The following is an 18,468-nucleotide window of genomic DNA, read 5'->3' as shown; positions in this document are numbered from 1 at the left end:
GTTCTGGGGGGTGGGGCCTGGATGCAATTGTGGTCGGTGCAGACTCGATGGGCTGAATGGCCTCTTTCTGCCCTATAGGATTCCATGAAATCTATGAACTTAGCGCTGAGCTCAAATAAAGGGCCGTAACCCACAGTGTGGGCATGGCAAATCAATGGAATAGACAAACACTCTGAAGGGTGAAGAAGATCAGTTGAAATGTCATGCTTTGACGAAAGGTTATCGAGACTCGAAACATTGCCTCAATTCTCTTTCCACAGATGCTGTCAGACCTGCTGAGTTTCTCCAGCATTTCACAAACTCAAAACTAGGATACAATCAGAATGTAGAAATATATAGTTGAAATGTAAAAAAAAATCTTTTTAACAATTTTATTGGTATGTGGTATGAACTTGGTAAATTACAATATACATTTGTACACATTAATAATGCTTTTGTGCATAGTCAGTAGTATTGGAGCATTCTAGGAATTTTGTCATCCGTCCATTGAACCTTTCCGTATACTATGCACGTGGGTTGAGTGCACCACCGTGTATTCAGGCTGTTTTGTACTCGTACAGTTCAGAAACGCACCCATTGGATATCCTGCTCCATTTATCACCACTGATATGTGAACTGAATGAAGGACGCTTTAAGAGTGGCAGGTAGTTCTGCAGCAAGACTCTCCAAGGTTACAGAAAAACCACACCAAAATAATTGACTGCCATTATCCACTGTGTTAGAATCACCAATATCACACAGTCATATAACATAGTACAAAAGGGTAGGTATGCAAATAAATAACAGGGGCAAAAACAACTGGGTCAAACCAAAGTCTTTTATCGTCATGCTTTAGAGTAATGGTTCTATGTATGTACAATTGTCTTATTCCATTAAAATGGTAGTGTCGGTCAGAATATTAGGTTTTTACACCAGGATTTTCTGCATGCAAGCTTTGGACTTTCAAAGATGGCAGCCGCGCTTTTGAATCGAAAGATTTTTTTGTAAGATGATCAACAGAAATCAGAACTTTCCTGAAAAGGTATTTTTTCAACAAATCTGGCTCACACAGTGGGTTACACACTGACATTTCACCTCCGGGATCTGGATTCAAAGCCAGTCCAGCCTTGATGCTGTGAAGTGAGTTTGGAGAATGGGAGGAGCCCACAGTTCAGCACATTTCCAAATGGACCATATCCGAGCAGGTGGGGAAGTTTCTGATATCAGGATAACTATATATAAAACTAGACCAAATTAGGATATAGGACTCCAGAGGTTGTATTTTGGAGGCCAGGGAGGTGGCTCTTGAGGGTGATCCCAAGGGCATTTTCCAAAGGTCGTATCCTCCTTCCTTCCCACCTTTTCCCCTAGATGGTGACATACAAAGAACAGTAAAGAACAGGAACAGGCCCTTTGGCCCACCAAGCCTGCGTCAATCATTTTGTCCTATCTAGACCAACCGCCTCTATCCCTCTATACCCCGCCTGTTCATGTACCTATCCAGGAAAGTCTTAAATGTCACTAATGTGTCTGCCTCAACCACCTCACTTGGCAGTGCATTCCAGACCTCCACCACCCTTTATGTAAAACAATTACCCCGCACATCTCTACTGAACCTTCTCCCCCTTACCTTGAACTTGTGCCCCCTTGCGATTGTCATTTCTGCCCTGGGAAAAAGCTTCCAACTGTCCACCATATTAGCAACTGATCACCCTTATTCTGCCTTCCCATCCCTACATATGAGGCAGGAGTATAAACAGCCCCTTAACAGGAGTTAGGTAGGCCTTTTAAGGCCCTTAGCTGGCCAAAGGGCAGGTGGGCTGACTGATGTCTAACCTGTCCACCATATTATAGGACAGTCAGGAGTGGGCACTAGGTGATCCGCCTGGCCTATTTTACATGCCCACCCGGCTGAGAATACCCCAGTCTGGGAGAATTGTAACATTGCCCCTCAGGAGCCCAATACGTAGTCGACCTTTGTCACCTGGTGGGGCAGATCACTCTCTTGGATGGGACCAGTTCGATTCAATGAGACCAAACTCAGGCCAAACTCCACTAGATTAGCATCCAAGCACTGAAGATGAATGTTACCTTCATTATGGTAGATGCAATGCGTTTCACCCAGCTGAATCAAAAATGGCATTTCCCTTATCTGATATACCATCAAACAATCAGGGTAGAGTCAGATCTTTCACCTGAGACATAATCTCCAATTTTCATAATCAACTAAAATTGTCAATTAGTGTTAAAGTACACCCTTGTCAGTTGCATTGTCACTAAGGACAGCAGATTTCCTTCCCTAAAGGACATGAGTGGAACCCTTTACCGCAGAAGGCTGCAGACGCCAGGTCATTGAATGTCTTTAAGACAGAGATAGATAGGTTCTTGATTAGTAAGGGGACCAGGGGTTGTGGGAAAAGGCAGGAGAATGGGAATGGGAAGAATATCAGCCATGATTGAATGGCAGAGCAGACTTGATGGGCCAAGTGGCCTAATTCTGCTCCCCTGTCTTATGGTGAACCTTATGAGTTTTTACAATTATTTCACAGGCATCATTAGACTTTTTTTTATTGAATTCAAATTTCAGCAACGGCTAATGGTGGGATTCGAACCCAGGTCCATTACCCTGAGTCTCTGGCTTACAAGTACAGCAGCAATACCACTACACCACTGTCTGCCCTCTCATCTTATCAGATTCATGAAAGGTCAGTGTTTCACATCATTCGGTAACCCATTCTAAATATATCTTACTGAGAGCATATTTATTGGAACGGTCCAAAATCCTTCTGTTGCTGCCAACTTTTGACTGAATGCTTTTGTATGATGAGGCAGAATACCTCCACACCGCATGAGTGTTATTTTTAATGATTTACACAGGCTAACACAGGGCATTCAGTATGGCCCCAAGGGACTCTTTCTGTCTTAGTTAATCCAAACTGCAGATGTCAGAATGAAGTCAATGTGAAGAGAGGTAGCTTTACGCAGACACGTCAGAAAACACAATGTAAAAAATACATCAGTAATAAACAAGTGGTTAATGTTCCTAAACACACAAAAAGAAACACACACTGCTTTATATACATTACAGTTTCTACTGCACTCTTTTGGCAGTACAGAGCTACTGTTGCAAATGAGGGTTTTCCAAACTCTTAGTGTTAAAAATTAAAGCTTTGTTTGTACATTCCTGTGGCAGATAAGTTGGAGTGTTATCAAAAATGTTATCCACCACTAATTTACCCAGGTGTTTTTTTTTAACCCTCACTTTCCTCTACATCCTTTCTTTTAGTGGAACTGTGACCCTTCAGAGCCTGAGATACTGTTGTTGGAAATGAGTTACTTTCCTATTCCAGGTACCTAGTAGTGTGATCGATCTGAGATATAGAACAGTAATCCTCCAAAACCAACTCTGTCCCATTAATGTGCCTTAGCCTGAACCTCTTGTTGAGTGGTCTTTGCTATGCTCACTGCCTCAGTAGTTTATAACAAGCATCCTTGTCTCTCTTTCAATGGCATTGCTAATTACTACTGGATTAGGGGCTGTACATCCACGTCGACCAGTCACAGGGTTAGGCCTGTCCAAAATCATTTCAATCTGCGTTCTGGCATCTGGTTCCAACCTTGGGCCCAAAGGTGGAACAGTAGCATACTCAATTCTTCAAGCAGCCAGTGAACTGTCCACCTACTAAAGTGTGAACCAGTATACATCAGCGCCATGTAACGTGGTTCACTATCTCACCTGGCTGTCTGGGTGAAGAATTAAGGACATATATTGCTGATTAAGGTCTGTGACTCAGTTTCAACCATTGCGAAACAAGTTTTTCAACCACAGATTTGTGGGTCCTGTAAATTATTTTCCAAAACCCAGCAATGAAATCATTCCCTGAAATATCCTCAGTGTGAAAACCCATCACTTTCGAACATCATCCAAGCCTCACTTACTGTTGCCAATTTTTCAATGTTGGAGAAGTCACAATTTATGGGGGTCTTACAAAAACTTTATAAAGTACATATGGCAATGGGTAAGAAGCACTTATCCATACGAGATCAGAGAGTACCTCATGATAGAGGGAACAGGAACTATGAGGCACAGTGGGGTTGCCTGATCAACCCTGAGACTCATGGTCACCTCATTATCACCTCTCTTACTGGTGGGAATCTAAAAAGTGCAAAAAAACGCTTTGATTCCCATCTTTGCCGCTGACGCTATTTTACCTTGTGATCGGTGGCCAGGGCTCCCATCCAAACCAGACAGGAGCCGTAGGTAAGTATTTAACTTGGAGTTCTGTGAGACAATGAGGGTGTCAATGTTATTTTGGTCTTTCACTGACAGAATAGGCATAGGCTCCTGGCATCACCTGGGCCTGAAGGAAGTCTACGTAAACAGAGTTTCCACTTTGATTTTGAGTATTATTAATGTGGAAATGAAATTAGGTTAACTGAGACCTTGAAAGAGATGACTCCATTAAGGAAGAGTCCCTTTTGAATGACTCTTCACCCCCTCATCCTGTGAGTCCCTCTGCAATCATTACCAGTCATGCCCCTCCTCCCCCTCCACCAGGGTTGGCAGGGTATGTGGGGATTGGAGGGAAGGGGCGGAGGAAAATGCTGTCAACAGTGCAACATCAGAAGGGCTATTCACTCAATTTTCCCATTGAGTTTCCTGCCATTATGTCAACCAGTTGCAGAGCAGATAATGGAGGAAAACTCAACACTTTCACAGAAACCCTACAGTATGTCGGCACCGACAACAAACCACCCAGGCCCTATCCTCATAATCCCATATATTTACCCTGCTAATCACTCTAACCTATGTACCCCAGGACACTAAGTGGCTATTTAGCATAGTCAATGCACCTAACTCACACAACTTTGGACTGCGGAAGGAAACCGGAGCACCCGGGGGAAACCCACGCAGGCACTGGGAGAATCCGCAAACTCCATACAGACAGTGACCCAAGCTGGGATTCGAACCCAGGTCCCTGAAGCTATGAGGCAGCAGTGCCAAACCACCGTACCACCCTTTGAGTTGATGAGAAGTAATTTGACACAAAGGAACACAAACTCACGAATGAAACCTTTGTATAAAAGGTGTTCAAGGCAATTTTACACCAGTGTTATGGGTCAACCCTCAATATATTTCTTGAACCATCAGGACTTCTTGACAGACCATTCAGCGAGAGTCTGTCTGGGAATTGACAGTCCAACAAGTCTTAGTTAATCGTTAAATTCAACTAGCATGTAGAATTCCAATTTCCCTGGCTAGGCTGCAATTGTAGACAACTAGATAACCAGTGTCTGTCATCCCTTCTTACTCAATAGGCTGTCAGTCTGAAACTGGCAATTGCAATGCAGTAATATCTGGGGCAGCATTAGGGAAAGGATGCTCCCCATTAGATTGGATGGAACATCAGGGGACACAAGTGCCTGAATTTTGAATATGCATGCAAGGTGAACTCAGTTTCTGGCACAGTTTCAGAAAATTATTTCTTATTTGTCTATTAATATCCCTATCAATGTGATCAGACTTCCTGAAGGAATAAACTAATAAAGTCTGCTCAAATCAAAGAGGATATGGTGGTAGGGTTGGACACAGTAGGGACGGAGGGTGCATGTGTGGAGCATAGCACAGGCTAATGGGGCAAACTGGCCCATACCTCCACTATAAATTCTATCTAGTTCTGTGCAAGCAAGATGTAACGAGACAGGGCCAGTTTAATTCACCTTCTGATATTGGAGCATGCAAAATGCATCTGTTTTAACCTTCACTCTGGAAAGGGCAGTGTCTTTCGCTGCCTATATTCTTACCTAGCTGATACATGCTGATCAACAAAACAATAAAGACAGGGCAGTCAAATCTTTCCCACTGCCCCTGTGTAACTCCTAGTTTCGACTAAACAGCAAACTTCTTCCCTGGGGCGGAGAGGGGGAAGGGAAACAGAAACTATTAAAACTATTCGAGATTCCAGAAACTCCGCAACCCTCCCCAAGAAAAAGTGATCAGTTTTCACAAGACAGATAGAGCAAGATTTCAAATCCTTCCATCCCCTCCTTTTTTTGTTTAAAAAAAAATTGTATTTTAAACAGCACTACAGAACTGGTTCATACCCACTCAAATATCCTAAAGCACATACTTAAGAAAGACACCACACTCAAACGTGTTCACAAGTTGAATAAGCGACGGAGCTTGGGAAACAGTCGCCAGAATTCCACCGCCACACCTGCCACGGGAATCGAAGCAGGCAAGGGGCAGACAATGGGAAGGTCTGTTGACCTCGGGAAGGATTTTCCAGTCTCGGGTCAAGCGAGGCCATAAAATCCCACCCAGTTTAGCCCCTCCAGGTTGGACCACCACATTCTATGGATTTTGGCTGATCTGTGACCTAACTGAAGGCATTACAGGTGGACACGGATGATCACTGGTGCTTTATCAAAGGGAAGAGGGCAAGACTATAATCTCCGCACGTTGCCCTGCTTTCTGTTAATAGGGCACAACAAAACGAGAGAAGGTGCCCCCTGCGCACGCGAGATACTGAATGATGACAGAATGATTAATTGTTCACAGTCGACATGTGCTGTCCCATGGAGTGTAAGTTCCAGAAAGAAAATGGCTCGATCCTTCCTCCATCCTGTCAAAAGGCTTCCTGTGCATGTTGAAGCGTAACAAGAGAGTTTTGTTTTCAGTGGGACCATGTTTGGACGCCGTGGCCTCGCTGCCCATCATCCTGTGTGTGCACACACTCCGCAAGGTCACAGTAAGAAAGGCCGGCCTTCAGTTTGCTGCAAAACAGAATTCCAGGCAGATGTGGAAGCGAGCCCGGGAGCCGCGCTCCAACAGGAATCGCATTGCTATTGCAGGTGCAGTCCTCATCCTCTCTCCACGTCACAACTTCCCGCCTGAGAGGCTCCGTGGAATTTGGCACCGAACGCATTCCCACTGGAATGGCTTTTAATTATTATTCAAAGAAAACATCCATCTTGTTTACTCTTTGGCTGTCCTCATACAGTGTCTGTAAACTCAGCGAACACGATCACTCCCGGGAGAATCACCATTCCCTCCTCCACCAAACCTCCCCCTACAAACACACAAAATAACCAGAAAACAAAAGGTAGTTGGCTTATACGTAGTTTCGTCAACTGTGTGGTCTAGTGGACATGACTGTTTAAAATGCACATTCCTTCAAGACCATGTTTGTAATGGTCATGACTGACGGACTGACTTGCTTCTTAATCGCCACCCGATGAGTTTATTGCGAGTTGCTTTTTTTGAAGTCAAAATTTTTTTTAAAAAATACCCTCTCCGCTCGACTTTTAACCTCCGGAGGTTTCTCTCGAGCAGAAGAGAGGAAAAGCTTCAAAATGGTCACAAACTTCTCCATCCCAGTTGCCAGCCGACAACAGACGGCCACATTCGGCCCGACACGGTAGGGTCATGGCCTCTGAAACGGTCGCCTTTCGAGAGCAGAGTTCTGTCGGTCAGGGTAACCAATGGCCCAAAGCCTCAGACACAAAGGCTCCACTGTTAAATACATCCACTATTCTCAGGGGTCCCTGCAGTCATATTCACCAAGGCTGCTCCAAGATTACTTTATGGCCCATCACTCTGCAACAAGTAATCTCACAATGTTCTGGGCTTAATGACCCATCTCGCATTGGGATTTAAATGGTACAAGTCCAGGATGTAGGTGTTGAGGTCCAGACAGCGCTCTCCTGAAAAGAAAACACACAAGACGCAAATAAGGCAATGTCAATAGCCAAGAGAATTAATGTTGCTGAAATAGTACCATAAATTCTAATCTACTGCTCGAACCCACCAGGGCAACTTCCTCTCTGGCTAGACAGGTAAAAACTCTAACTTGCTTTTAAGTCCCACTGCTGAAAATGAAACTTGAGGTCCGGTAAGTGCTGACTGATTTTCTTTTTGTCAGACACCAAGGCTCTCTATTTCATCACACAGGTGACCAAGGTCAAGTATGCCCTCCCAGTTTGATGTAACAGACCCAAGGCACTGTTTATTATTCATTCATGGGATATGGGCATTACTGATTGGATTTATTGCCCACCCCTAATTGCTCTTGATCTGAGTGGCTTGCCATTGCAGAGGGTATTTTTAAAGAGTTGTTTATTTTTGAATCCCTGAAAACCCTACAGTGCAGAAGGAGGCTATTCGGCCCATCGCGTCTGCACTCACTCTCCAAAAGAACACTCTAACCAACCCCCAACCCCCGGCCCTAACCTCCATAACCCTGCACATCGATCATGGCCGATCCATCTGACTTGCACATCTTTGGACACTAAGGGGAGAGTAGGGCAGCAAGCCATTTGGTTCTTTTACCGAGTAGCTCAGGGATTAAAGGCGGAAATGACACTGATAGCAATTCAATCAAGATATCAAGCACTACGGTTCTTTAACAGTTTGTCCTTCTCAGTACTTTTCACACAACAACTGTAAAGAAAAAATCACCTACCTATGTTTCCACCAATTTCGAACAAGTAATGGCTCAGTCCATTAAGGGGAACTGCAGAACTTGTACTGTGAAAATGTAACAAAAAGAAAAGATTGATTTAGAATTTGTTGAGAGCTGTCAAGTCTGCATCATCTCCTTGGCCCTGCACTCAACCCTGGAACACCTAGATAACAAAGTAACCTACATCAGACTCCAATTTATTGATTACAGCTCAGTCTTTAACACCATTATTCCTTATTAAGGCACCGTGCCTTAACGACTGTCATCCAGTGACGCTGGCATCCATCATTATGAAGTGCTTTGAAAGGTTAGTCATGGAACAAATCAATTCCAGCCTCCCAGGTAGCTTGGATTCACTACAGTTCACCGACTGCCACAATAGGTTCACAGCAGACGCCATCTCCCTGGCCCTACATTCAACCCTGGAACACCTGGATGACAAACACACCTATGTCACGCTCTTATTTATTGACCACAGTTCACCTTCAACACCATTATTCCCACGAAACTCATCTCCAAACTCCGGGACTCAGATCCTCCCACTGCAACTAGATCCTGAACTTCCTAACCCACAGACCACAATCAGTAAGGATAGGCAACAACACCTCCTCCCCAATCATCTTTAACAGCGGTGCCCCCTAAGGCTGTGTTCTCAACCCCTTACTATATTCCTTATACATCTATGACTGTGTGGCCAAGTTCCCCTCCAACTTGATTTTCAAGTTTGCTGATGACACTACCATATTGGGTCAGATCTCAAACAATGATGAGAAAAGAGATAATCTGGCAAACTGATGCGACAACAATAATCTCTCTCTCAATGTCAACAAGAAGGAAATATTCATCAACCTCAGGAAACCTAGCGGAGGACATGCCCTGTCTACATCAACAGGGACAAAGTGGGCATGGTCATGAGCTTCAAGTTTCTAGGTGTCCAGGTCACTAACAATCTGTCCTGGACCCGTCGTGCCAACACTATAGTTAAAGAAAACCCACCAATGCCTCTACTTTCTCAGGAGGCTAAGGAAATTTAGCATGTCAGCTACGACTCTCAGCAAATTTTAGAGACGCAACATAGAAAGCATTCTTTCTGGTTGTATCACAGCTTGGTATGGCTCCTGCTCTGCCCACGACCAAAAAAAACTACAAAGGTTTGTGAACAAAGCCCAGTCCATTACACAAACCAGCCTCTCATCCAATGTCTCTGTCTACGCTTCTTACCCAGAGGGTGGTGAGGGATTGGGATGCCCTGCCTGCTGCAGTTGTAAATGCACCTAGTTTGGGGGCATTTAAGAGATCCGTGGATAGGTTTATGGATGGAAAGGGATTGGTTTAGGTTAGAGGGTCATTGCTTTTTAATTGGTCGGTGCAACATCGTGGGCCGAAGGGCCTGTTCTGCGCTGTAATGTTCTATGTTCTACTGCCTTGGAAAAGCAACCAGCATAAATCAAAGACCTCATGCACCCCAGACATTCTCTCTTCCGCCTTCTGTCATCGGGAGAAAGATACAAAAGTCTGAGGTCACGTACCAAACAACTCAAGAACAGCTTCTTCCCAGCTGCCGTCAGACTTTTGAATGTACCTACCTCGTATTAAGTTGATCTTTCTCTACACCTTAGCTATGACCGTAACACTACATTCTGCACTCTTTTCTTTCCTTCTCTATGAATGGTATACTTTGTGGAGGGGCTGGATGGCCTACTCCTCCTATTTCTTATGTTCTTATAGCGCGCAAGAAACAACAATTTTCACTGAATATTAATACATGTGATAATAATAAATCAAATCAAAGACTCTTTGACAGAACATCCCACAAGGCCATCAGAAGACACACCACAGGGCAGGGGTTTCAGAAAATCCCTGTCTTTCCAACCAGACCTTAAAGCTGTTCAGATAGATGTAAAAGATCCCACTGCACAATAACCACTTTCATTTACATAGCACCTTTAATGTAATTGAACATCCCACAGATGAAAATTTTAAATTCAAGGCATTGCTTAACACGGGTGAACTCACTTATGACAAGCCTTTCATGAACAGGAGTTAGTGTGGATAAGGAGAGTAATTTAAAAAACAACACAGCACAAGAACGATGGGTTGAATAGCCTCTTCCTGTCTGCAATTTTTAAATGAGAAGCAGAGGGGCCCTACTCCGAATGCATTTCTCAACCAGCATTGCTAAAGAGATCAGTGTTTCAGACTGTAGGTCAAAATGAATTCATCTGCTATGAAGCACTCTGCCGTGTCCTTTATCCTCCAACACAGATGTTTCCTACAAAATCTATCATCTGGTCCTGATTTCACTTCCAGGATGCCACTTTTATATCTTTGCAACACTCAGCATTTCCCTCCTCAAGCAAAAATGTACAGATGAGCTACAAATCCACACTAAGACATTTCAGTTGCTATTCACACCACAGAGTCAAATACAGCACAAAAGGCAGCCATTCAGAACATCAAATTCATGCCTTTCCTTCTGCAAGAAAGGATTAGGTGGCCATTGCTCCCAGCCCAAGCCTTCCTTTCATGTTGTATTTTTGAACTCCCTAACCTCACTTTCTTTTTGCCCTTGGGACTTCCTATTCTTCTCCTTTTGATCTCCAATCCCGAAGACCCTCATGTTTGCCAGAGCATTGTGTGGAGTCTGCACATTCTCCTCGTGTCTGCGTGGGTTCCTCCGGGTGCTCCGGTTTCCTCCCACAGTCCAAAGATGTGAGGGTTAGGTTGATTGGCCGTGCTAAGAAATTGCCCCTTAGTGTCCAGGGATACGTAGGTTAGAGGGATTAGTGGGTATGATATGTAGGGATATGGGGGTAGGGCCTGGGTGGGATTGTGTTCAGTGCAGACTCGAGGGGCCAAAGGGCCTCTTTCTGCACTATAGGATCCTATGATTCTATGACTCCGGGAATAATCCTCTGTCATCTTCTCCGTGTAGTCAAGCTTCCTGTGCATATTTAACCATTGCTAGCTAGCGGGAATCATTAGATAGGGAGTAGTAACAAAGTCCTGCCGTCACTAATCCCACTCACTCTGACTAATCGTCATATCCCTGTTCCAGCCTCCACTGAGACCAGCGAGTACAGTACAGACCGTGCTTTACTCCACTGCAATAGGACACATAGCTGATAACTGTGTAATCAGAAGAACCACTATAAGGACAGACATTTATTAAGTAATCAGCACAGAAATTGCACAGATTGGATAGAATATACAGAACAGAAACAGGCTATTCAGCTCAACAAGTTCACACTAACGTTTATGCTCTAGCCCCCTTCCATCCTTTCTCATCTAAACTGACTTATCTTCTCCTTAGCCCATATAGCTCAGTCCATCACACAAACCAGTCTCCCATCCATTGACTCCGTCCACACTTCCTGCTGCCTTGGAAAAGCAGCCAGCATGGCCCAGAACCCCACACAACCTGGACATACTCTCTTCCACTTCGTCTGTTGGGAAAAGATACTAAATTCTGAGGTCACGTACCAACCGACTCAAGAACACTTCTTCCCTGCTGTTATCAGACTTTTGAATGGACCCCAGCTGTGATTGTGACACTATTGTGACACTCTCTCCTTTCCTTCTCCCTTATGCACTTTACGTTCAGTATGCTTTGTCTGTATAGTATGCAAGAAACAAGACTTTTCACTGTATCCCAATGCAATAATAAATTAAATAAAATCAAACCAAATTCCCTTGCATTCTGCTTGATATTCTTATCTGGCATTTAGACTAGCCGCCCAAATTACTCCCCATGGTGGCAAGTTCTACATTCTCACCACTCTGAGCAAAAAGATTTTTTTTTTCTGGAGCGACACGGTGGCACAGTGGTTAGCGCTGCTGTCTCAGAGCTCCAGGGACCTGGGTTCGATTTCTGACTTGCGTCACTATCTGAGTAGAGTTTGCACATTCTCCCCGTGTTTCCCCCCACAGTCCCAAAGATGTACTGGTTAGGTGGATTGGCCGTGTTAAATTGCCCCTTAGTGTCAGGGAGACTAACTGGGGGAAATGCATGGGGTTATGGAGATAGAGACTGGGTGGGATTGTTGACGGTGCAGACTCGATAGACCAAATGGCCTCCTTCTGCACTGTAGCATTCTATGATTCTTGAATTCCTATCAGAATTCTTGGCGACTGTCTCACATTGATGGCCTCTCATTTTGCTCTTGTCCAGAAGAAAAGAATAAAAAATAAAGCAAGGGGGTCAGTTTCTTCCTTGGAAGACAGATTTGAAACATCAAGCACCCAGCTTCAGTAAAATACCTTGGCCCGAATTTTCGAAAAAGGTGGCGAGTGAATCTGTCATGACAAAAATGACCAGAGAGAACCAAATCTCCACACTGTTTCTGGGGTGCCAAGGCTCCCATTTGCAGCCGGTCAGTTTGCCGCAGCCAGGAATTGTGTCCAACTCTGCGCTCCCAAGCAAGAGTGGGAATTCCAGCCTTTGGCTGCAGCATGCCGATTGAAGTCATTGCAAACGTGTGTACTGCTTAAAAGCCACATATTTCTGGTCACACAAATGTTGTGGGTTAATCATTATTCGCCTCAAGAGCTTTACGTGGAATTCTGTGACGTCACAGAAAGTGGAAAAGAATTTCACCCAGTCACTTAGAATCTCCAAAACGTCATTGATGTTAATATTTATTTACCCCCCCAACCCCCGTCCCCAGTTCCAAACCCTTCCAGCTCCAATCCCAATCACACCTGCTCCAAACCCATCCCCCCCCTCAGCCCCAACCTCATCTCCCCACATCCCCCCCGCAACTTCCCACCCCTCCATGAACTCACCTGTTTTCACAATGAAACCTGGCAAGAATATCACTGGCTTTCGTCTCATTGTCCAGTTGAATGGCCATGGAAACCTTGGATAGTTGAGTAGCATAAACGCGGATAACTCCCTCTGGTATGTCTGTCTGCAAAAACAAAGAGAAAATGGTTTTAAATTTCATGCAAACACTTCTTCGTGTTTCCACCAGATCCTTTATTTAAACTGACAGCTTTGGCTCAGATGTCGTACGCTGGGTTCTGTTTACTTAACTACTGCAGAGTAGGATTGATCCAAAACTAATATACAGAATGTAAAAGTTAAGCCATCAAGCAAGATCTCTGTAAGTCGCTTCTGGAGCACGGAGGAGAATTCTGGACATCACATATAGAATCGGACTCCCTGAGGTGCAGAAGGAGGCCATTTGGCCCAATTGGGCCTTCGTCAACAACAATCCCAGAATTATAGGGAGGGGATAGCTTGATCCTGGGATTGGACATAGCTCGGCACAACATTGAGGGCCGAAGGGCCTGTACTGTGCTGTAATGTTCTATGTTTCTGTGTTATGTTTTTTAATCCCACGCTATCCACATAACCCCACGTATTTACACAAAAACAGAAAAATGCTGGAAATTCTCAGCAGGTCTGACAGCACCTATGGAAGGAGAATAGCACCAATGTTTCGAATCTAGATGACCCTTTGTCAGACCTGCCCTGACAAAGGGTCATTTAGACTCAAAACTTTGCTCTCTCCACAGATGCTGTCAGACCTGCTGGGATTTTCCAGCATTTTTCTGTTTCTGTTTCTGATTCCGGTTTTTTTGTGTTTACCCCACAAATTTACCCAGTTAGTGCCCCTGACACCAAGGGGCAATTTAACATGGCCAATCAACATATCCTGCACATCTCTGGATTGTGGAAGGATACCGGAGCACCCAGAGAAAACCCACACAGACACGGGGAGAAATGGATTCCACACAAACAACCACCCGAGGCTGGAATCGAATTCGGGTCGCTGGAGCTGTGAAGCAGCAGTGCTAACCACTGTGCCACCCATAACATCAGGAAAGACATCAAAAATCCTTAGAAAGGATAAAGGGGATTGTGGTGAAAAACTTCAGTTATGAGGAGATGTTGTGAAAGGTAAGATTGTTTGCACTGGAGAAATTTAAATTGAACAGATTGAGAAAAACTATTCCCACTGGCCAGTGGGTCAATAAGAACATAAGAAATAGGAGCAGGAGTAGGCCATCTAGCCCTTCGAGCCTGCCCCGCCATTCAATAAGATCATGGCTGATCTGTCGTGGCTCAGTTCCACATTCCCGCCCTCTCCCCATAACCCTTAATCCCCTCTCTTATCAAGAACCCATCAACCCGCTTCTTAAAAATATTTAGCGAGGCAGCCTCCACCACTTCAACGGGCAGAGAATTCCAGAGATTCACCACCCTTTGAGTGAAGAAGTTCCTCCTCAACTCCGTTCTAAACCACCCCCCCTTTATCTTGAGGCTGTGCCCCCTAGTCCTACTGTCTTTTTTGAGCGGGAAGAGCCTCTCCACCTCTATCCTATCCATCCCATTCATCATCTTATACGTCTCAATGAAATCTCCCCTCATTCTTCTAAACTCTAACGAGTACAAGCCTAGTTTATTCAGCCTCTCCTCATACCACAGATCATAAAATTTAAAACCACTGGCAAAATATTTAGAGGGATCAAAGCTGTTCTTTCGGAGAACCAGCACAGGCAGAATAGCCTCCTTCTGTACTATAATTCCAGAAGGGGAAATAGTGTGTATTAACTTACTGTTCTTTCGAAGCATCATAAAGGGTTGATGAGGGTAATGCAGTTAATGTGGTGTAAATGGACTTTCAGAAGACATTTGATACCAGCCACACAACATGCTTGTGAGAAAAGTTATAGCTCATGGCATAAAGTAGGACAGTAATGACAGAGATAGAAAATTGGCTGAATAATAAGAAACAGTAGAGAGGTAGAGAGATTCTTCCCGCTCAGAAAGGACAGCAGGGCTAGAGGGCACAGCCTCAAGATAAGGGGGGGTGGGGGGGGTGCAATTTAGAACGGAGTTGAGGAGGAACTTCTTCACTCAAAGGGTGGTGAATCTCTGGAATTCTCTGCCCGTTGAAGTGGTGGAGGCTACCTGGCTAAATATATTTAAGACACGGGTAGATAGGTTTTTGGTAGACAAGGGAATTAAGGGTTATGGGGAGAGGGCGGGAATGTGGAACTGAGACACGTCAGATCAGCCATGATCTTATTGAATGGCGGGGCAGGCTCGAAGGGCTAGATGGCCTACTCCTGCTCCTATTTCTTATGTACCTTATGTTCTAACAGAGTGTAACAGTTAATGAATATTTTTCCAGCTGGAGGAAGGTTTGTAATAGAGGTCCTCAATGGTCGGTATTGGAACCCTTGTTTTTCCTAAAATGTATTAATGATCTTGATCTTGGAGTGCAGGAGACAGTTTCAAAGTTTGCAGTACACCTGGGAGTATTGTAAACCATGAGGAAAATATTGTAAAACTTCACAAGGACATAGACAAGTTACTGGGGTGGGCAGATAGGTGGCAGATGAAGTTTAATGTAGAGAAGTGTGAGGTGATGCATTTTGGGAGGAAGAACATAGAGTGACAATATAAAATGTGGGGGACAATTCTTAAGGGGTCACAGGAGCAGAGGGACCTGGCTGCATAACTGCAAAGATCATTGAAGGGGGCAGGGCAGATGGAGAGAACAGTTAATAGAACATATTATTAACTTTATTAATAGGGGCATTTTGTACAAGAACAAGGGGGTTACAAAAACAGAAAATGCTGGAAAATCTCAGCTCTGACGAAGGGTCATCTAGATTCGAAATATTGGCTCTATTCTCACCCCATAGATGCTGTCAGGCCTGATGAGATTTTCCAGCATTTTCTGTTTTTGTTTTAGATTCCTGTATCCGCAGTACTTTGATATAACAAGGAGGTTATGCTGAACTTATACAAGACACTAGTTAGACATCATCTGAAATATTGCGTACAGTTCTAGGTGTCACACTATCAGAAGGATATGAACACACTGGAGAGAGTGCAGAAGAGATATACAAGAATAGTTCCAGGGATGAGAAACTTGAGTTATGAGGATAGATTGGAGGAGTTGGAACAGTTGTCCCTGGAGAGAAGATGATTAAGAGGAGATTTGATAGAGATTTTCTAAATCATGAGGTGGTTGGCCATAGCGGATAGGAAGAAACAGTTCCTGCTCGTAATAGTGGCACAGTGGTTAGCACTGCTGTCTCACAGTGCAGGGACCTGGATTCAATTCCCAGCTTGGGGCCACTGTCTGTGCTGAGTCTGCACGTTCTCCTCGTGTCTGCATGGGTTTGCTCTGCGTGCTCCAGTTTCCTCCCACAGTTCAAAAGACGCGCTGGTTAGGTGCATTGGCCGTGCTAAATTCTCCCTCAGTGTACCCAAGCAGATGCCAGAATATGGCGATTTTCACAGTAACTTCATTGCAGCGTGAACGTAAACCTACTTGTGACTAATAAATAAACTTTAACTTTTAGGGTCAAGAACAGGAGAACACAGGTTTAAAACAATTTGCAAAAGAAACAAATATGACATTAGGAAAAACTTTTTGCACAAATGTTTGGGGTCTAGATGCACTGTCTTGTAGTTCGGTGAAAGCAGATTCAATCAAAGCATTCAAGACGACATTAGATGATTATTTAAATAGAAGCAATTTGCAGGGTTACAGGGAAAAGACAGGGGAATGGTACTAAGTCATTATGATTATTTGAAGAGCTAGTACAGACACGATGGGCCAAACGGTCATAACAATTCTGTGATAATGCTACAATAGAAGGAAAAGGAATAGTGAGTCAATGATAAGGTAGAGGAGTGTACCTTTAAACTGTGTCCCAAGGAAGTAGGACACGAGTTCACACCTGGGATCTCCCACAAGGCGGGCTCCTGGTTTCGGTTCCGCCCTCGTGGAGAGGAACTGAGGGGGGGAGAGCCATTTCCCCTGAAGGCAGGAGGGAAGAAAAATGAAGGAGAACTCAGCCACGTCACTTTTGTCCGTCTTCTGTTCTCACTTTCGTTCATCTTCCGCACCTGGGCAATCATAAAGGACGGAATCTGTGGAAGATGGAGGAAGAACAACAGCTGTTACCATCGTAAAACACTCTGGCCCAGATTTTCCCATCATCTCGCCCACTGCAACATCATGAGCCTGCACTTCCTGCCACTCAAGGATGTAAATCTCCGAACGTGCAAAGGAAAGAACAAAAAAAATTACAGGACAGGAACAGGCCCTTCGGCCTTCCAAGCCTGCACCGACCATGCTGCCCAACTGAACTGAAACCCCCTACCCTTCTGGGACCATATCCCTCTATTCCCATCCTATTCATGTATTTGTTAAGGCGCCCCTTAAAAGTCACTATCGTATTTGCTTCCGCTACCTCCTATGGCAGCGGGTTCAAGGCACCCACAACCCTCTGTGTAAAAAACTTGCCTCATACATCTCCCTTAAACCTTGCCCCTCGCACCTTAAACCTATGCCCCCTGGTAATTGACTCTTCCACTGAGAAAAAGCTGACTATCCACTCTGTCCATGCCTCTCATAATCTTGTAGACATCTATCAGGTCGTCCCTCAACCTCCATCATTCCAGTGAGAACAAACCAAGTTATTCCAACCTCACCTCATAGCTCATACCCTCCATATCAGGCAACAGCCTGGTAAAGCTTTTCTGTACCCTTTCCAAAGCCTCCACATCATTCTGTAAGTCTAATAGCAGACACCATTAGGTGCCCCAGGACTGCCCGGGCCCGTTATCCTGCACTGCCTACTCAGAGAGGACATGAAAAGCATCACGAGTAACAAATAAGCTTAGGCATATTAGGCAGAGGAGGAGTGCCTTAACACTGATAATCTCAACTTTTTTTGGGGCGACACAGTGGCACAGTGGTTAGCACTACTACCTCACAATGCCAGGGACCCGGGTTCAATTCCGACCTTGTGTGACTGTCTGTGTGACTGCATGGGTTTCCTCTGGGTGCTCTGGTTTCTTCCCACATTCCAAAGATGTGCTGGTTAGGTTGATTGGCCATGGTATTCTGCCCCTTAGTGTCAGGGAAACTAGCAAGATAAATAAATGGGGTTACAGGGTGGGATTGTGGTCGGTGTAGACTCGATGGGCCAAATGACCTCCTTCTACACTGTAGGATTCTATTATTCTACTGAATGATCCAGATTTTTATCA

At 44.6% G+C, this 18,468-nt stretch overlaps 1 protein-coding gene across 7 annotated transcripts in view; it reads right to left on the bottom strand.

The window, feature by feature from the left end:
- Positions 1–359: 359 nt before the first annotated feature.
- Positions 360–18,468, bottom strand: part of arhgap28 (Rho GTPase activating protein 28) — a 187,215-nt gene continuing 169,106 nt past the window's right edge. For all 7 annotated transcript variants that reach the window (XM_080194629.1, XM_080194627.1, XM_080194634.1 and 4 more), the window contains 4 exons: positions 17,110–17,343; positions 13,230–13,354; positions 8,445–8,509; positions 360–7,686 (listed from right to left, as the gene is read on the bottom strand). In XM_080194629.1, the coding sequence (XP_080050755.1) occupies positions 7,595–7,686; positions 8,445–8,509; positions 13,230–13,354; positions 17,110–17,343 (516 nt within the window). In that variant the 3' untranslated portion in view covers positions 360–7,594. The remainder of the gene's footprint in view (positions 7,687–8,444; positions 8,510–13,229; positions 13,355–17,109; positions 17,344–18,468) is intronic.

Source organism: Carcharhinus amblyrhynchos, chromosome 8 (assembly GCF_965287045.1).
Source record: "Carcharhinus amblyrhynchos chromosome 8, sCarAmb.v2.hapA, whole genome shotgun sequence".
Classification (NCBI taxonomy): Eukaryota; Metazoa; Chordata; class Chondrichthyes; order Carcharhiniformes; family Carcharhinidae; genus Carcharhinus; species Carcharhinus amblyrhynchos.
The sequence above is the reverse complement of the archived record's forward strand: the minus strand, read 5'-3'. Positions and strand labels throughout refer to the sequence as shown.